Raw genomic sequence first — 21413 nt, forward strand, 5'->3', positions numbered from 1 at the left:
CAAGTGCCATCCATCGGTAAGTGGGTGGAAAAGCTGTGGAGCACTTACACACGGAATATTACTCGGCCATAAAAAGGAGACCTTACCTCTTATGACAGCATCTATGAAGCTGGACAGCATAATACTAAGTGAAGTCAGTCAGTCAGAGAGACGAGCACCATGTGATTTCACTTACATGTGGAATCTGACGTACGAAATGGACTAACAAACAAAATAGTCACAGATAGAGAAGACTGACAGGTGTCAGAGGGGGGGAGGATTGTGAGTTAGGTGAAAAAAAAAGTGAGGGATTTAGCAAAACCCCCCCAAAACCCCTCATTTACCCTCACTGACACAGACAACAGGATGGTGATTACCGGGGGGAAAGGGGGTGGGGGACGTAGAAGAGGGCACGGGGGATAAGTGGCGATGGAAGGAGACCTGACTTGGGGTGGTGAGCACACAAGGCAATATACAGATGATGTGTTGTGGAATTGCACACCTGAAACCTATATGATATTATTAACCAACGTCACCCCAATACATTCAATTTTTAAAGAGCTAAGAGTACAAACTCGCCGAGATTGGCACGAAGTCTTACACTAAATCTGCGTGCCCCCTTGCCCCCAACCGAAGTATGTGTAAAAGGTGTTCAATAAATACATACAGGATGGTGAATAAAAGAAAATAAAACCAATATTTACCTTAAAATCTGGTTGTTTGTTTGAAAAGGTTGTCGGTCAGTCAAAAGAAGTGCAGAGAGGTCAAATAACAAGGATAAACCCCATGGGTCTAACAATCTATAGTTTCACCTGTGGCATCTCTGTGCTTCTATAACACAGGTTAGTGGGGGTGCTCCCACGGTCGCCCTGGGGGTCAGGCGCGCCTGGATGGCTTCGGAGGCCACCCTGTGTGGGGTCCAGTGCAGGGGGGACTGGGGGGGTCCTGTAAAGAACTCGCCCCAAGGCAACAGAAAGTTGAGCAGCACCGACAAGAGCTGTCCTGGGGCAATGGGAAGTCTTTTCTCAGTTTCACATCCAAGCGGCAGGAAGGAGGGGGACAGTGCAGCAGTAACAGGGTTTAAAGGCAAGGCCGTGGGACGGCCCGAGGGAGCCCCGGCAGGTCTGGCAGCGTTTAACCCGCAGGTTTATCGGCGGTGCCGGGGCGGCCCGCGGGGTTTTGAAAAGGCCGGGGTCGGGGTGACTCGGTGACAGGCCTCGGCGACCTTGGAAGCTTCCACCCCCACCGGGAGTAGGAGAGAGGCAGGGAGAAGAGCAAGCGGCTTGCACACGTGCAGACATCCACGGGCAGCTCTACAAACCAGTTGGAAGGACAATGTAATGAGCGCCGCAGGCGGGGAGACGGGGCAACCCTGGGCAGCGGGCGGGAGGGCCGGGCGAGCTGAGGACGAGGGACACAGGGACACGCCTGCTCTCGGTCCCAGGCTCCCCCCCCCCGAGGGGCACGCCACGACGATGACTGCTGCACACCAAGTTTCGGGGCTGCCTTTCTGTTCCATCAGGAAGCAATGGCAATTTCGACAGATTCTGTCGCAGAATTATACTAAAATGATGAATTTTCACTGAAAGACTTTTATCCTCAGAGAAACCCTCCTTTAAGTAAATTAGGTTAATTCCTTGGATAATTTTTTGCATAAGGTGATTAAGATTCCCCTCCCCCTCAATGTTTTGGCATTTCATTTTGAATTGTACTGAAGTTGTTTTATTTAGAATTGTTTTATAAGTAAAATAATGATAGATTTTTTTTCTTTTTTTCTTTGTAAGTCTATATGAAATTTTACCGATTATAGCTTCTGTCCCTGGAGGTGTTCTTTCTAATTTTAACTAAATTTGGTTCACTCATGTTTAATTTTATAGATCTAAAAATAAAGAATATCTGGTATTCCCATCAGTTTTAAGAAATCTTCATCATGTGCACTTTTAGTCGTATTTTGTGTTGACTATTTCTACTGAAAACAATAATAAATTGCAAACAATTTGCTGGGCTTTAGTTCTTGGAGCACAGATCATTGGTAGGATACAAGCACAGTAACCGTATTCTTGGGGGTCTCAATGATGGGGCCGTTTATCTTGCTTGTTGTCCCAGTTCAGGGATGCAGCTAAGGTCGCTGTTTCTCCTTTTGCCTCGAGTTCTGAGGTGGGTTCACAGAAATACACAGTAGTGTCATGAAGAAAGCACTAGGCAGTGGAATAACCGATCAGCAGGTTGGAGACTGAAGAGCACACGTTTGGAATCAGGAGACCTTGGGCTATGTTCTCTCTCTACAAGAATATAATTCTAATGTCCTTGGACAGCCCATTTAACTTTCTTGGGAATAAGTTTCCTTTGCTGTCAAATGGTGCCATCTGTCCTAGTGGCTAAAGGATTATTTTGAGACTCATATCGTCATAATACAGTAAGACCACTTCACCTACAAAGTTTAAGCCCAGTGTAAGGTAATAGTGACTGATCATAAGTATGATGACACCTTTTTGATCAAACCCAAGTCTTTAGATTTTGTTATCAACTTGAATTTCATCTAATCAGATGGACCTTACCTGACTACCCCTTTCCAAACTACACCCCTTCACCTTTACCTCCATCATAATGTTTATTACAATTTTTAGCACTTATTTTGGGCATCATTTGTCTGTCTTCCCAAAATGTAAGCTCCGTAAGGGAGAGACCAATGATTTTTTCCACCATCCTATTCCAAACATCCGGCCTACCACCTGGCTCATAGGAAATACTCAGTAAGTATGTTTTGAATAATACACATGCACAAAGAAATGAATCTAAGAAAATACAGTCAAATGAATCCTGTTTATAAAAACTGACTTAAATGATTGAAAGTGCTGAATTCACATAGTTGTTCTTGAAAAGAATATATATGTACACACAGAATCCACACACCTATCAGATAGGCATTCTTTTTAGATAATTCTGGCGTTTCAATAGGTTTATTGCTCCTCCCTCTCCCAGAGAGCAACTGGAAATTTAGGGTGAACTCAAAGTAAGCAAATAATTCCTATTCCTATGAAAATCACCACGAGGCAGAGCCTGAAAGTCATAGATTTAGTGGGTTTTAGAACTTTTTCCATACCATCACTCCATGAAACACGGAAGCTGAGGCCCCAGGGCACTGAAGTGAGTTGCTTAGTGTCATTGGGTGGTAAGTGGCGGGGCCAGGTGACAGCCCTGGTTAAAGACAACGCCATCACTAAGGGAATTTGTAAACAGCTGCACACACACACAGTGTCTATCAATTCAGATAAAAAGTCTTACATTTGTTGCAGGATTTATAATTGTTCCCCTGTTCAATAACTCAGTGCTGTTTATGGTTGGTAATACCTTTCAAATAGACTTTTAATTAAAATTCTGTATTTTGTTGGTTTTGTCTTTTCAATACTTAACAAGTATAAACTGCCAAAGCATCTGCTTTGTGCAGATGTCTTAAATTCCTCTCTATTACCTCCATTTGTTTTTACTTTGAGGGCACTGCATGAAAAAGAAAATTTATTTTAGAAAGACAAGACGTGTTATTTTTTGGTTTTAGATTTTTTTTTAAATTTAAAATTTGGCCCTTTCCCTCTTTAAATGTATGCTATTCCAAGACATGGAAGTTATATGGCACCCTGATTGCAAACATCTATTTTATAACATGATGCTCCCATTATTAAAAATACATAAAACGTGCTATTAAAACAAATAATGAAATGCAATTTTCAGGATACTGGCTTCATGTAGAGTAAATAAATTATATACATATAAATAATTTAAGAATGTAGACTTTCTCTACATTTAACAAAGAGAAACATGATAACTCAACCCAATTAAGATAAAATGAAAATCTAGTGATAAGTTAATAACACAAGAATAAATTATGTTTCCTATACTCACAATTGTAAACCCACTCTTGACCACTCTGTGTAATTGCTGTGTTAGGAAAGCAATCAGCTGGCTGAACAAAGGCAATTCATCAAGCACTCCAAAACTTAGATTTTTATGTCATGTTATTGACAAGTCAGTATATTTACAAATACAACAATAAAAATGTGAATTTCACTTCTCTCTGTCTCTGTCTCTGTCTCTCTCTTTGCAGTATTCAGGGTATTAGAGTGCGTAATGGCCTAATTGTAGATGTTTAAAAAAATAAAGAAGATAAATATGGCTATTACATTAAATATTCATCTATTTGATTTAGCAAAGATTGTGTTCATGTTCAAAGTCAAGAAATTAGGCTAAAACAAAGCTCCATTACTTTTGCAAAGAGAACAAAAGTCCCATAGTTAATCTTTCAGTAATTAATAACTATGATAGCTCTAAACTATGGCTCAAAGAAGTAGTTTTGTGAAAATTAAGTGCTTTGCAAAGCTCCATCAATCTGTGACATATGGAAACCAGAAGCTGTGAGGACAATGGGAAAGGGTTTCCCATAAAAAGCTACAAATCAGAAAATGTTGACTAAACTAAAGGAACTATATGTACGTACTATGGAAAATACTTTTTTTTTCTAACATTATTTTAAAATGTAATAGTCATTATTTTAAGATGATACCTAGATAGTACAAAGGAATGAACTAGATAAGCTTCCTAAAGACTCTGTAATTATGTGAAAATATGGCAAGAGCAGCATGCCTTTGGGCACCTTTGAATTATTTGATAGATTTGCCATATAACACAATATTAAAATAAAAATGAGAAACAAATGTGCTAATAAAATAGTATTGGTTAAATGCTAAGGTTCTAGGTAGACCAGAAGCCTGAAGAATGTATTTTTAGGATGCATAATTATGACGTTAGAAACACAAAGGCATGAGTAATAAATGCACCGAGGCTACAGAAAAATTCTCCCCACCGTGTTGCTATGAATACCTTTCTAATGTCAATACAGGAAATGAAAATAAAATGATCTTTTTGTACCCAATTCAAGGTTTCTCACTGTTGAGAGACAACAGGATTGGAGTACTCTGGAATACCAAGGGCACTTTTAATCTAATAAAAAATTTAATTACTTAGGTCTACCTCATTGAGGTGAAATGGTTTATATAGACTTTCAAACACAGAGATGGCTAAAGTGGACACTAACCCATGTTCTAGATTTCAAGGCGAGAGTGTAAGGCAGCTGGGGCCCCATCAAGTGTTGGAAGAGGCACTGAGGACCACAGCCTGTTTCTAGGGGACCTTATAAAGGTCTGTGCCTGCCAGGGGTGTGGAGGGTAACCTCTGCGAGCAGAAGAGTACCAGGTCAGGATATTCAAATGCACAGGTAAAAATCACAGTGCTTAGGAGAGACAGAAAAGACAAAAGAGGGTGGTGTGGAGAAGGCAAGGATTCGAGGAGCCTCTGAGTTCAAACGCCTGAAGCACCTCTGGAACTCAGCCCTCCAGAGGCGTGCGCAGACCATTACCTCCTCCCTTGCCAACAACTTTTAAGTCTAACAGCAGGAACATTTCTCAGGCGCAAATTAATTTTTTAAAGGTTAATGGAAAAGTGTTAATTTGGTTGCGTGAAATGTTCCTCATTTATTAGGTACGTTCTGGCAATGGAAGAAGCAGCTTGCACTTTCAGTAACAGCAAAGCTAGAATAAGTGTAATCACCACCGTACCCATCCCTCCTCAAGAATATTAACGGATCATAAAGGCTCATCCTTCACTTCTGCAAAGATCGTATCATAAACATCAACAAAAATGGTGCGTGTGTTTTTGTTTTTGTTGAGCCCCTGTATCAGAGGTTTCCAAACTCGTATGGATGTGGAAAGCTTGTTAAAAGTGCAGATTCCTGGGCTCTATTTCAAAAACCATCAGATTCAGAAGTCCCGGGTAGACCTCGAGAATTTGCTTTTCAGACAAACGCTCCTGGTGAGTGTCGTACAGGTGACCCGGGGGTCACACGTGGAGAAACCCCGCCCCACAGTAAGCTCTTTTCCACTCTGGTTCAAGTCAGAGGGAACTGTATTTTTAACAGGCTTCCTCGTGTTAGTTCGGAGAAGCAAGGAGACTGTCACAGAGTCAGCCAGGGACAAACGCTCAAAGCAGGTGGAGAACCCTGGCCTCCGGGCGCAGCCGGCTGGGTCCTGGCGAGGGGCCCTCAGGTCGCCGAGACCCTCCCAGGCTGCGCCACCCCATGCACCACCCAGCCCGGCCGGGCCGCGGGCTCCTCGGGGCCCGGGAAGCCCACGCCAACGCTTCCCGGGCTTTACCTCTTTGGGCGACAGTATGGAGATGTAGTCGTCGTATATCATCCTGGCCTTCTCTTCAATGACCCTCTTGTTCTGCTCCTTCTTGAGGTCCTCGCAGGCCAGCCAGAAGAGCAGGTTCTCCTCGCTGTACTCCGTGCGCAGGAACTCTCGGAACAGGTTTCGGCCCGCCGGGGCCCTCATCATCTTGTCAAAGTTCTGAGACCAGGACAGGACCTCGTCCGCCGTGGGGTTTTGGCTGCAGAGAAAGGAATGGGCCGTCACCCAGGCGCCCTGACCCGCGCGGGAGCCCAGGCCGGGCGCAGGGGTGCAGGCGCTGTCCCTTGCTGCCATCTAGTGGTCCTGGCCGCGAGCCCCGCCGGTCCGGGAACAATCGCCCGGACTGGGGCAGTCATTTCTGGGTCTTGCCAAAAACGAGCCTTAGGCACACGCTGCGGGTGAGGGAGCCTGGTGTTCAAACGGCAAGGGGTTATATGCGCTATGCATGTGGTCGTCATAAATTCCTAATGAAGATGGAGATGCGCAAACCTTAACACACTGTTCGAAGGGCAAGCTGAATTTGTTTGCATCTGATGTAGATTTTCATTTTCAAGCCGTAAGCTACAGTTTCTCTTTTCATCTCTGGTAGCTAATTTTTTCATTTATCACCGGATCTAAAATACGGGAAGGCGGGGGTGGGTGGGGAGAGAGTAACCTAAGAACTTATGTGCATTTATGCATAACCCAGGGACACAGGAAACAGTGTGGTGAAGGCCTGGGGGTGGGGGTGGGGGTGCAGGGTGGAGGCTATAAATGGAAGGAGGGAAGGGACATCTGTAATACTTTCAACAATAAATTAAAACATAAAAGTATACATTGTGTGCACTTGTCACAAAACTTCCTAAACTTTTATTATAAATGAATCGTTACCCATGAATGGAGTTCTCACAGTTACAAAGCACAGGGCCCTTACAATACGAGGACTTTTTAGTATCTATATTCAGGTCTTCAGTGACTGCTTTCCTGCAGAAACCACCTGTTATTACTCCCTTTGCTTATACATCAAAGAAATGGAAAAAATACATTGGAGATTCTTATGGTTAAATTGATCTTGTTTTCCCATTCATCAGTCTATTAAATAAATTTCCAACCTAACATACACTTGGTCAAAGAAGACATCTATCTATCTATCTATCTATCTATCTATCTATCTATCTATCTATCTATCTATCTATCATCTATCTATCTATCAATCATCTATCTATCATCTACATCTATATCTATAGATAGGTAGATATAAAGATATATATAGATAAACATATATATCTATATATACACCTTTTGAGCAAGAATTTTAAACAGATGTTTACTATTCAAAAATATCAGAACTTTCACATTCATTTAAAAAATTTCAAAATAAAAAGTGACTATGAAGCATCAACATTAAAACCTTCTCATAAGTTGGAAAAGTACCTGTAATTACACAAATAATCTACTTTTATTTTGATTTTATTTATAGATCCAGTTCTGCATTTCAACTTCTCGTTTTTGGAGAAAATACTCCAAATGGGGCCAGACACCAGCTGGCTGAAGGTCATCCCACATCTTTTTCGTGTGTGTTTTAGATTCTTCCCACCTAAAGAGAACAACTTAAAGAAATATTCTCAGGAAAGGGAAGGAAAGAGTTAGGGCGAACTGGGGCATTAAATCATGCAACAATCACGATTTTTGAAAGATAAAAATAAAGCCAGGCGACACTGTAGCTGGTAGCTCGACACAGCTAATAGAAGGACTGATGAAAGCCCCGGCGATCACAGAGTAAGATCCTGCAGCTTGTGCATTCATTTCACAAAACCATTTGGAGGAGCAACGGCCGCAGGAGCTGACACGAAGCCCCGAGGGGACGCGAACGGCACATGGGGACAGGACGCGGTTACCACGCGAATCACTCACCCCTCCTCTAGGACCTGGATGCTCTCCATTTTCGTGGTGTGTGGGGGTCTTTCTGCAGTTTCCGCTCTTTCTTCGTTCCTAACAGTGAGGCTGCAATGTAGCATAACACTTTATTTCGTCTAGGGAAAACCAATGATCGAAAAGAAAAAAAAATGCAGGAAAATATTTCACAGGATAATTTTATTTTCAACTATGTGAGAACATTTCGTGTGCAAAAAGGGCAATGCCATTTTTAAAAGACAGGTAAGCCCGCGTCAACTGAAGGAAAGAGAATCATTACTTAATGCAATTATAAAGTAAATCAGAACTCAATGGATCTGTTACACATCCTCACATAATTTAAACTACTTAGAATCCCTGAGCTACCTAGATGATGCTATGCTTTAATAGTATTTGCTATACATTATGATGCTACTCTTTGGAACAACTCCATTCTGACTCTTTCCATTTACTTTCCCCCACTGGGAGCTAAAAAGGTACCATGTGTCAGAACCTAAATCAGCATTTGCAAAATTCACACCCCCTTTCTCTGCAGACCGGGTTTTCGGTCACCAACACCATCATCCCTCCATCTACCAAGTCTGTACCCCTGGACTTATATTTGCTGTCCCTGCCCTTTCCTCCCATTTGGTCGACCTCCAAGGTCCCGAGACGCTCTGGATGGGAGAGCACCGGGCGGCGAGAGGAGCCTCCGTGTCTCTGGGACATAAATTCGGGAATTCTACAGGAATCCATGGGCTCCCTAACACTGAACGAGAACCGTCCAACCCGGCACCTGCAGCTGAGCGGCGCCCCGGGGTGGGCCCCCAGGTCCTAGGCTTAGGCCGGGCCTCAGGAGGAGGTTAGGGCAGGGACTAGGCACACGGGGAGGGTGGCCTGGAACAGCCAAGCTAGGGAATCAGCAAACCCAGGCCTCTGGGTGGAAGCTGAGGGGCGAGGGAGCCTGTCAGGGCGCAGAGGAAGTTCACGCACAGTTTTCACTTGAGCATTCGCTTTCTCCACGGGGAAAGCGGGTGCTATTATTTCCTAGGGTCTATTATGAGCCAGGCTGTCTTTTTAGCTTTAAATTTATTACCCCATTTTATAGACGAGCCGTGAATCAAGAGCTGTGTGTTATGTCGGCCCAAAGCCGGACACTAAACACGCGGTCGTATGCTTGGAATCGGGACCCAGTTCTGGCAAATGACCCCGTTGTTTTTACTGAGCAACTATTAGGAGCCATGCGCCCCGACGGGCACCCACGCACTACACTGCTCCCCACGGGCTAAGGGGCGGCCCAGGAATCAGGGTGGCCACAGAAGGGGACACTTCAGCCCGAGAAAGCTTCCAACAAGCGGTTAACCTGGGAAGTCTGGCGAGGGAGGCGGGAAGGCTCCTTAACTCATTCTCAGGCCGAGGGTGGGGGTGACAGGATGGAGCAAAGGGGGGAGTCTCGGGGGGGGGGGAGGCCAATCGACCCCCGGAAGGGAGACGAGCCAGGGGCAGTGAGTGAGGAAGTGTGACCGCCTGGAGGAGAGGGGCCGGGGGGACTGGAGAGGACCTTTCGTCAGAAAAAGGCACTTCAATGAAAGAAAATTGACGGTGAAGTGAACCAAGTTGTCCTCTAACGGTTTCTAGGGAGAGTGGCGGAGTTAGTGGCGCAGAACCGTGGAGGGAAAGAGGAAACCGGCACCAAAGTGGCGTGGCCCGCAGGCTTCGGGGAGGCGGGACCCTGGCTCGCTGCTGGTGCTCTGCAGGGAGGCCTTCCAGGGCCTTCGGGCAGGGCAGCCACGGCCGCAGCCAGCGGGTTCAGCCACAGCAGCGCAGTGTCTACGTCCCGCGTGTGGGGACTGTGAACGTGTCTGCAGATTAAGGTCGCCTAGGAAACCTCAGGCCTCCGTGCTGTTACACACTTAGGTCGGGGACGTGCTCAGAAGAGTCACCAACTTCTCAGTGTCTTTGACCAGAGTGCTTCTCTGGCACGTGATGGATTTCCAAAAACTATGAAAAAGTGGGTGGGAGGAGGCTGACATCATTCTCTGAAATTTCCTGGGAGAAATCAAGGATGCCAAACGTATAAAATACGCCAATTTTTTATAAATTCTAGAAAGATCATATTTAAATAGCAGATGAATACTCCTTCTGCCAAGGTTTACGGAGCTTATATCTGTGTGTACACACATAGTAAGGTACTAGAAAAAGACTAGAAAAAGAGCTTGCCTTTGCTGATGAAGTAATAAATTTGAAAATTTGTTTCTGTTACGCTTCCACACAAATGCGGTGTGACACACAGATGCAAGAGTTCTCCATTTTAGGCAACGTCTTTGAAAAAAATTTTTCTCCATTGTGACTTTGCTGTGGAGCAACAAATCTGGAGCCCGCACGCATGACTGACAAGTTTCTGAACATGAATTCTGGCTCTTCTATCTGCGTCTGTGATATTTACAAACATCCCAAATGCCACCATATTAGAGTGATCATCATGAAATATTGGGTTGTGTTTATATATTTCATTTCTACAGATGGTAAAATATGGACACACATATGTACTAAAATGACTTAAAATAGATGTTTAATAAGTGCTTAACTGTTCACTGTTTGCTCCATTTCGTGATTGAATATCGCGCACAAAATTGTCCTGTAGAAAGAAACTACAAGTGTCCTGTTAATCAACTGTCCTTTAGTATCATCCTTAAAAAATTGGCTTCAAAGTTTTAATGATCAAGAACCACTGCTAATGCCATTTTAAGATGAAAAAAAAATGGAGAAAATAATAGTGGAGGTGGTAATAGACTGTCATTTATGTCTTAGGAATGACAGATGTCTGTCCCCAATTTCACTGGGTCCTTCCCTAAGTAATACACTGGGTTTTGTTAAGGTAAGAAATTGCAGGAAACGTTTGCTTTAGATTAACATATGTGTACTGCCCGTGATTTTTCTGGGAAAAGCTTGGAAAGGAAAACATCATGTTTAACAACAGTGAGGGGTCATGTGGTGGAGGCATCATCTATTTTTTACTTTCACAGTGTTTCTGCTTTTTAAACAACTAAAACCATAAATAGAACCGAATGCATATACAATACTCACTGGGGGAGTCTTGATCAAAGCTTAAATATTTATGGAAGAAAATGCCAATAACTGAGGCTAAAGATGTGAAAATAAGCATTTAAACTCCCATTAGACATTTTTGAGGATGGTGACTTTGAGAAGGGAGAAATACATTTGGCATATTTCAGAAAATAAGGCCTTCTTTCTGTGCAGATTTGCACACATTTGGGCAGTGGGGTGAGAGAAACACCACTGGCTGCCCATTATAGCGTTTACCTACTGATTTTTCATCATGGATGTGTGCGGGGCCTATTTTGGAAGACGGTCCACTTTTGTAAGAAAAGCGATTGGTTCCTAGGGAGAACCCTTGAAATGGTTGCATTTAGGATGAAAACTCTGCAGTAGCCACAGTAACACTGGGGTAGGGGCTGAGCACAAAACTACGTATTTATACAAAAACTCAACTGAGGAATCAATGAGATGCTTAAATGTATTCCAGGAAGGCCTCAAGGTTCAGGAAAGAACCTCTGTCACTGGAAAGGCGGCCACCACTCAATATTTCAGTATGCTCACACTGTGGTCTCAGTTCTTCCTTGCTGTGGAACAGCTTCTACCTTAAATTTCCCAGAGCAAAAATGGAATCAACATCCTTCAGGTTCTGAAAAAGAACTGGGAGGTTATTCTTTAAGTGTTGCATTTACCTCAGTCAAAATATCACGGTAAAATAATACAGCAGCTTCATTTAGTAGTCAGCAACAACCTATAAGTATGTCCCAGACCCCTGGCTTATGCAACAGCGCCTGGGTTGGAAATCCAGGATCCACAAAGCCCTGGCTGGGTAGCTCAGTTGGTTAGACCATCGTCTCCATAGGCCAGGGTTGCGGGCTCGATCTCCACTCAGGGCACATACAAGGAGCAGCCAATGATGCAGAAATAAGTGGAACAACGTCTCCCCCCCACCTTTTCTCTCTCTCTCAAATCAGCGTTAAAGAGATCAGCAGGACAGAGGCTCTGAGGCCGAGGAGCCCGGCGGGTGAGCGGCAGCGCAGGGCACTGCAGGGAGAGCCCAGATCGGGCGTGGCGCGGTGCCTGTGGGCGCGGCCGGCACCACAGCTCCGCCTGAGGCCGCTGAGAAAGGCTCACGGGGGGCAAGGGCTGAACTGGACCGAACCGCGCGCGGGGCGCAGGCGGAGGCCGGCAAAGGGAGCTGCCAGCGGGGGCCGGGCGCGGAGGCCGGGAGCGGACAAGGGCGCGAGGTCAGCACAGGGCGAGAGCTCGGCGCCTCGGGCGGGAGTGTGGTCCCGGTGGGCCAGGGGCACACGGAGGGGGCGCCAGGTCCAGGCAGGCCCCTCAAGATGAGGTGCCCTCCCGGGCTGTGCTGTCCTCACCGGCAACGGGGTGACCTCCTACCCGGGCGATACAGCAGAGACAAGGCTGGCACCCGAAGGCAGATTATTACTCACGCTTAGCTCAGCGGGAAGGCCGATGGGTTGTACGTTAGAATGACAACCCCGGCCGGGCCGGCGGGGCCCAGCGGCTGAGCTCGACCTGGGATCCAGGCGATCGGGGCTCGAGTCCCGGCCGGCGCACAGGCCCGGGGTGTGCGCTGGATCCCCAGTCGGGGGCGGTGACTCTCTCCTCACTGATGTTTCTCTCTCTCCCTCTCCCTTCCTCTCTCTGAAATCAATAGATATATTTTTTTAAAAAAAAGACAATTCCACTGTTACCGAAGCGCTTCCTACGTCCACCTGAGGAAATAAAGGCGTCCTCCTCGCCACTGTTATAAAACACGTCCTCACACGTCACCCTACTGCTCCTCTCTCCCAGCGTCCAGCTGCCCGGGGCTGAAGACGCAGCAGGTGCGGGAGGGGAGCCGCGTCTCCTTCCCCGAGCTGAGGAGAGGACGGGGGCCACTCACTCAGGAACACAGGACGGGTGTCACTCACTCAGGAACACAGGACGGGGGCCACTCAGAAAGACAGGATGAGTGCCACTCACTCAGGAACACAGGAAGAGTGTCTCTCACTCAGGAACACAGGACAGGTGTCATTCACTCAGGAACACAGGACGAGTGCCACTCAGAAAGACAGGATGAGTGCCACTCACTCAGGAACACAGGACGGGTGTCACTCACTCAGGAAGACAGGACGAGTGCCACTCACTCAGGAACACAGGACGGGTGTCACTCACTCAGGAACACAGGACGAGTGCCACTCACTCAGGAACACAGGACGGGTGTCACTCACTCAGGAACACAGGACGAGTGTCACTCACTCAGGAAGACAGGACGGGTGTCACTCACTCAGGAACACAGGACGGGTGTCACTCACTCAGGAACACAGGACGGGTGTCACTCACTCAGGAACACAGGACGGGTGCCACTCACTCAGGAACACAGGACGGGTGTCACTCACTCAGGAAGACAGGACGAGTGCCACTCACTCAGGAAGACAGGACGAGTGTCACTCACTCAGGAAGACAAGACGAGTGTCACTCAGGAACACAGGACGAGTGCCACTCACTCAGGAACACAGGACGAGTGTCACTCACTCAGGAACACAGGACGAGTGTCACTCACTCAGGAAGACAGGACGGGTGCCACTCACTCAGGAAGACAGGACGAGTGTCACTCACTCAGGAAGACAGGACGAGTGTCACTCACTCAGGAACACAGGACGGGTGTCACTCACTCAGGAACACAGGACGGGTGCCACTCACTCAGGAAGACAGGACAAGTGTCATTCAGGAAGACAGGACGAGTGTCACTCACTCAGGAACACAGGACGAGTGTCATTCAGGAAGACAGGACGAGTGTCACTCACTCAGGAACACAGGACGAGTGTCACTCACTCAGGAACACAGGACGAGTGTCACTCACTCAGGAACACAGGACGGGTGCCACTCACTCAGGAACACAGGACGAGTGTCACTCACTCAGGAACACAGGACGAGTGTCACTCACTCAGGAAGACAGGACGAGTGTCACTCACTCAGGAACACAGGAAGAGTGTCTCTCACTCAGGAACACAGGACAGGTGTCATTCACTCAGGAACACAGGACGAGTGCCACTCAGAAAGACAGGATGAGTGCCACTCACTCAGGAACACAGGACGGGTGTCACTCACTCAGGAAGACAGGACGAGTGCCACTCACTCAGGAACACAGGACGGGTGTCACTCACTCAGGAACACAGGACGAGTGCCACTCACTCAGGAACACAGGACGGGTGTCACTCACTCAGGAACACAGGACGAGTGTCACTCACTCAGGAAGACAGGACGGGTGTCACTCACTCAGGAACACAGGACGGGTGTCACTCACTCAGGAACACAGGACGGGTGTCACTCACTCAGGAACACAGGACGGGTGTCACTCACTCAGGAACACAGGACGGGTGCCACTCACTCAGGAACACAGGACGGGTGTCACTCACTCAGGAAGACAGGACGAGTGCCACTCACTCAGGAAGACAGGACGAGTGTCACTCACTCAGGAAGACAAGACGAGTGTCACTCAGGAACACAGGACGAGTGCCACTCACTCAGGAACACAGGACGAGTGTCACTCACTCAGGAACACAGGACGAGTGTCACTCACTCAGGAAGACAGGACGGGTGCCACTCACTCAGGAAGACAGGACGAGTGTCACTCACTCAGGAAGACAGGACGAGTGTCACTCACTCAGGAACACAGGACGGGTGTCACTCACTCAGGAACACAGGACGGGTGCCACTCACTCAGGAAGACAGGACGAGTGTCATTCAGGAAGACAGGACGAGTGTCACTCACTCAGGAACACAGGACGAGTGTCATTCAGGAAGACAGGACGAGTGTCACTCACTCAGGAACACAGGACGAGTGTCACTCACTCAGGAACACAGGACGAGTGTCACTCACTCAGGAACACAGGACGGGTGCCACTCACTCAGGAACACAGGACGAGTGTCACTCACTCAGGAACACAGGACGGGTGCCACTCACTCAGGAAGACAGGACGAGTGTCACTCAGGAAGACAGGACGAGTGTCACTCACTCAGGAACACAGGATGAGTGTCATTCAGGAACACAGGGCGGGTGTCACTCACTCAGGAAGACAGGACGAGTGCCACTCACTCAGGAACACAGGACGGGTGTCACTCACTCAGGAAGACAGGACGAGTGCCACTCACTCAGGAACACAGGACGAGTGTCACTCACTCAGGAACACAGGACGGGTGCCACTCACTCAGGAACACAGGACGAGTGTCACTCACTCAGGAACACAGGGCGGGTGTCACTCACTCAGGAACACAGGACGAGTGTCTCTCACTCAGGAACACAGGACGGGTGTCACTCAGGAAGACAGGACGAGTGTCACTCAAGAAGACAGGCCTGGCCGTATAAATACTCCACCTACTTTCCAGAATATGTATCATATGTCATAAAATGAGTAATTCATTTGGTTTAAGCTTTTATCTCATAAGCTTGAACTACCCTCAAAATTAAATAACCCACTATTAAAAAATCTGTCCACTAGATGGCTGTGTTGTCTTTATAAATATGATGTTTTACCTAAATCGGAGTAAAACTGAAAAAAAAACTCTGGAAGTAATTACTCTTATTTGGAAAAAGAAAATCTATTCTTATGAGCGCAGAGTTTTGATAATTATATGTTTTTAAGATATTTGAAAAAAGTCAATTATTCTGAGCGTGAAATAATCAAACTCGGAGATAAATTTAATCTTGACAGGTGTGCATAATTGCACCCATTTCCCCTTTTGGTATTTTAGGAAGTGTTCTGGATACTCCCCAGCCCAAATCATTTGATTTAGAAATAATGCTTCAGGTTTTAAAAAGGCAGCATAATCCTGTTAACACTGTGGCTATTCTTTCCCATAATAACTGGTTTTGAATTCTAATGTCACTCGCTGGGTAATATGGAACTTAGGCCATACATTCTTAGAGCAAATTAATTTGAAAACTTTTTAACTCCAACAAGCAGAAAATATTTGCTGTTTTTAAAAAGCCATTTCAATTCCATTTGGGTTGTATATATAAATGTTTTGGGGTTTTTTTGGTTTTACTTTTTATTGAATGTATTAGGGTGACATTGGTAGATAAAATTATATAGGTTTTAGGTGTACAATTCTATAACACATCACCTGTATATTGCATTGCGTGTTCACAAGTCAAGTCTCCTCCCTCCACCCTCCTCTACCTCCCACACCCCCATTCCCTCTGGTAGCCACCAGACTGTGGGCTGTGTTTTTGTTTTTTCCCCTTAATCCCTTCGTCTTTCTCACCCCGCTCCCTCCTCCCTCCCCTCTGACAGCTGTCAGTCTGTTCCCTGTATCTATGAGTCTATTTCTGTTTTGTTTGTTAGTTTATTTTGTTCATTAGATTCCACATATGAGTGAAATTATATGGTACTTGTCCTTTCTGACCGGCTTATTTCACTTAGCATAATGCTGTCCGGGTTGTATGTAAATGTTAATTTCTTTTTTGATCATAGAAACTGAAATCACTTCATGCTCTCATACTCTCTCTTTGTTACCAATCTCCTTTTACACATGCTTCTGTTTGAGAAGATGGGTTTCAAAAATTCCCACTTTCTATTGATATTAAATTTTTACTTTAAACTGCAAGCCGTGTAGTTTAGGTTCATCAACACCTTAATTTGATTTAGAATGCCAACTGCATTTAAGTTATCACATGATTAAAATCTGGATCCACCACGTCTAGTTAAATAACCAAAGCTTCTTAAAATAAACAGGGCTTGTTTCCTCTCCCCTTAAAATTAAGAGAATTACAGGACTGAATATTTAGATGCACTTACATATAACACACACCAATCATTAGAATCTTCTACTTCAGTTCCCAGGTTGATTGAGATCCTATTTTAAGCTCTTCCTTCCACCCACTGTAATTTTCCCTGTAAGTCATAATTAAGTTAGAGGATGCTTTTGTGGGAAAGCAAATATCGTGGATATGAAAAGGCCAAATGGACTTCTATGTAGTTAGTAGACACTGTTATTAAAATGGCACATGATCACCCAAGTCTTTAAATGCATCAGTGAAGTTGGAGCTCAGGCTCCTGGTTTTTAGTGAACGTGTGTCCCTATCATAAGAACCAGAATGAAACAGTTAGAACTGTAGCAGTCGATACTCAGAGACTCATCTGGCAGAAGCTAGGGTCCCTCATCCACCCAGAAATTCACTCCTCCCCTGGTGTTTTCCAGTTACTGTGCGTGTGTCATTACACGTGGTCTTGACCCTGGGAAACGACCCCAGTAGCTAATGAACTGATGACACTCTGGGGGTGCTGGGGCCCTGTGGTGCCGGCTCTGGGAAGGCTGGGTGATCCCTGTGTTCGTTAATGGGAGCGCTGGGGACAAAGGGCCGGGGTAGTGAATGCAGAAACAGGTTCTTCTACCTTCACTGGCAACATGTCAGTGGGACATGCTAAGCATACAGTGGTCAAATCCAAGAAGCATGGTCACTTCCTTTCAGCCCGAGACTTCTGAGGGGGTCAGAAATAATACCTATCAACTGCTATTTCCTGAGGTGTCACTCTAGCTCCCCACTCCACACCGTCACTCTCATCTCCTATATACTGCATACCAATGGCTCCCAGATTGTTGCGTTGAATCTAAATTCAATCAAAATTTCCCCCGTGAGCTTCAAATTCATTTCCACAGCTAACTCTTGGGTATCTCCAACAGAGCAAGCCCAGGGCAGCACCTTACGCTAAACCGCCTCCTGTTCCAGGGTTCTCCCATCTGATGGAATCGCCGTCCACCTGGCCACTCGAGCAAGCGATGCGCAGCAACCCTTCCCTCCTCCTCCTCGTTTATTGCAAATTCTCGACAGTACACCCTAGGTTTTTCCTGAATCATAATCTCTCCACTCCTTTTACTGCCATATAAACATAAATATATATACATGATATTTTCATCTGTTTCGTTTTCTTCACATATATCTCTCTATTGATGATCTAAACACTGCAATGTGACACTCAGAAAAATATGCATTTACAGTAAACACAGTCCAGGGTCCCCGTGGTATGCCTTCAGTGGAAACTGGTCAAGGTGCTCTAATTCTAGCAGTTTTCCAATAGCTAGCATTCTGCGCATATGTCACACAGACTTAGCAGAGGCAGCTTGAATTCTACGATTTTCTAGAGGATGACCTGGGGGATAATACCCAATATTCACATCAACATTCCGTTGCTTATTGAGAATGTTCCCTTTATATTTAGAGGCAGGGAGAATTTGGTGAGAGCTAATGAAATACAACAGAACCAGGCAATAATAAATTGTAATGAGTAAATTAACCAATGCATGGCATACAGAAGGTCCACAGTCCTAATATCCACCTTTTGGTTTTGTGTATATGGCCTGGGAAACCTGGTTCATTTCAGTAGATGTCTTTGATTGTGTGAGTTATAGAAACTATTAAGGAAATGTATCTATGCAAGCGTGACATGGAGTTTCAAAATAACTTTGATTGTGTAAGTTATAGAAGCTATTGAGGGGCCCTGCCTGGGTAGCTAATTGGTTAGAGTGTTGTCCCCACAAGCCAGGGTTACAGATTCGATCCCTGTCAGGGCACATACAAGAATCAACCAATGATATATCAATAAGTGGAACAGCAAATCGATGTCTCTCTCTAAAAATCAATACACAAAAATTTAATAAAGAAGTTATTGCCCAGTCAGTGGGTGAGCGTTGATCTATGAACCAGGAGGACCCGGTTCAATTCCCGGTCAGGGCACAGGTCCGGGTTGGGGCTCGATCCCCATTAGAGGGCGCGCAGGAGGCAGCCGATCAATGACTCTCTCATCATTGATGTTCCTCTCTCTCTCCCCCTCTTTTCCTCTCTCTGAAATCAATAAAAACATTAAAAAAAAATTATTGAGAAAATTTATCTATGCCATGCAAGACAGAATTTCAAAACTGTAGAATTCTCTGTAAACGGTATTTATGACGATCTGCTCGCAACTACTTTGGAAGTCCTGTGGGCTCACTCACGTTCCCACGTGCGACGGACCGGGTCTCTGAGGGCCACAGGTACCGGAGGAGCCTCTTTAGTCACTGGTGCCCCCGATGGAATGACTCATTTGCCTCTGCAAACAGATTTCTTTCCAGAGGGTGGTTTCTTTACCACCGAGCAGACGCAGATTTGTTTTTCCTTTCAAAAAATATCCTTTGGCTTTTAAAGCATGCATCTGCGTGTTTCCATTGGCACAGAGCGGAAATGTGACAGCGTCAGAGGACAAAAAAGGACATTATTTTTGCAGTTTTGAGTTATAGAGGCTGCGGTGATTGTTAAAAATGGAGAGGGGGGCAACCAGAAGCATGTTTATGAAGTATTTAACATGGACTGAGTCAGGTCTACCCACGGTCTGGGAAGTCTGGGAACCAGTGTGTTCCAAAGGGGGACGATTTTAGCTTTCACGGGGATAATTTACTAAATTCAGTCCCTGGCCATTTCCTCTGAGAAGAATGGAGGAGATCTGATTTGGGCCGAATATTGCAGGCAAGAGGCACTAGTGCGTGAGATTGTGATTCGATTTGCAAAGTTGTATTTGATGTAATTCTTGAAGAGTCTGCAAGGTAAGAGGCTCTGGGAATGGCCCATATCGAATCTGGAGATGAAAAGCTTGGGAGTGTCATCTGACAGCGGACAAAACAGAGGACTGGATGTTAAGGGAGCTGCAGTGTAGTCCCACTTCTGTCACCACGGCCGTGGGGACAGGAGGCAGCCCTTCCGTTTCCTCTGTGAAATCATTTCCCAAGTCATTTTTCAGTGAGGGGATTTTTTTCCTCCCAAACAAAAGCTTCAAGCTGTCTAATGTGTAAAATAGCTACAGACAGAACAATTCCCTTGGAAACTGCAAAGAGGAAGACTGGGGCCGTGGTCAGCAAAACTTGGGGGCCCCGCTCCCCCAGAACCTTCCCTCCCCACCAGGAAGCAGTGCGAGGCCGGCGGGAAGGCTGTGGGGAGTTGACAGCTGAAGTCTCAGGTCTAATTTTTTATGACTAAACACAGAAACCTGTCTTGCTTGAGAGGACATCACCAAGAGGAATGAGGAATTAAAACAGGGATGGAATAGCACCTAAAGGCTTTATAGAAAGAAAAAAAATAGTCTGGGTTATTTTAATATAACCTCTGATGATCAGAGAGGGTCCGGGGGCAATCTGGAAGTTAGCTTTAAGCTCAAAATGAATTTTGAAAGCTCTACCTTTCATCTCTTTTCTGAGGCATCTTTTTTTTTTTTTTTTTTGGATTTTTTTTCATTGATTTTTAGAGAGAGTGGAAGGGAGAAGGGGGTGGGAGGAGAAAGAGAGAGAGAAACGTTTGCAAATGCTGAGTCTTCATTTTAGGGCCAACACTCAGGCTCCCATGACTCGGGTACGTAACAGGTGAAACAGTCTCAACCTCACTCCCTTGTCTCCTCCTGAAACGGGGGTTGTGAGAAGAAAAGGGAGCTAATGGTCCCTTGACAGGGGCAGAGAGCAGATCAGCTGAATTAGTCATTGTGAAAAAAATCCAAACTTTTACAAAGGCGGGGCTAAATTTAAAAATAGGAGAGGACTTGACAATGAAATATGAATGAGAAATGCAAATTTGAGGGAAACGCTGTCTTGTTTAAAGAACCCATAACATGTGAGGCCAGGTTGAGGTATTTATATTTATTACTAGATATAGAAATTTATTTTCCTAGCTCTCTGTTTCCTTAAAAGGAGGTAAAATCAGCTACATGACAACTGCTTCTATTTACAAATGACAGTTACTCACATTTTGATTTCTAACTTTTTCTTGGTTCCTAAATTACATTTTTTTAGTGTTTCTTTTTGTTCTGCTCCTTTGACCTAGCCTGGAAAATCTGAAGAGCATTTCTTTCTCTCTTTCTTTTTCCCCAACTCTAACAGGCCTTTACAAGTTTTTCCCCTAAACTCAAAGTATAAAAATAATGGGATTTGTAAAATGCATGCGTAACGGACATTTTCCTTTGCAATGAGATAGCATCTATAGCTTAAGACAGTTTAACTTCCCTTCTCTTCATCAAGCTGTTTATAGTAGAAATGACCCGTTTATCACATACAGAAGACTTGTGAGTGTATAGATTGTGCATCTGAGAGCCCAGGCTCAGGCATCCACGGCTCATCGCTGACAAGCCCAGTTCTCAACAACGATGCTCTAGAACTGACAGGACTCATCCAACGCACCACGTGTCTGGGGGCCAGACACGCGTCACCCGAGAGATATGCAGAGTCAATGCAGGTTCCCAA

At 45.5% G+C, this 21413-nt stretch overlaps 1 protein-coding gene across 2 annotated transcripts in view; it reads right to left on the bottom strand.

The window, feature by feature from the left end:
* The window catches only part of RGS17 (regulator of G protein signaling 17), a 34492-nt gene that overhangs the window by 9720 nt on the left and 3359 nt on the right, over positions 1 to 21413 (bottom strand). Inside the window, exons 2-3 of one of the 2 annotated variants that reach the window (XM_016215935.2) lie at positions 8112 to 8201; positions 6183 to 6417 (exon numbers count right to left, since the gene is read on the bottom strand). In XM_016215935.2, the coding sequence (XP_016071421.2) occupies positions 6183 to 6417; positions 8112 to 8201 (325 nt within the window). Of the gene's footprint in view, positions 1 to 6182; positions 6418 to 6707; positions 6929 to 8111; positions 8202 to 21413 lie in introns of those variants that run through there. The other variant, XM_087817697.1, reaches the window with a different exon arrangement.

The sequence above is a fragment of the Miniopterus natalensis genome, chromosome 5 (genome assembly GCF_054644295.1).
Source record: "Miniopterus natalensis isolate mMinNat1 chromosome 5, mMinNat1.hap1, whole genome shotgun sequence".
NCBI lineage: Eukaryota > Metazoa > Chordata > Mammalia > Chiroptera > Miniopteridae > Miniopterus > Miniopterus natalensis.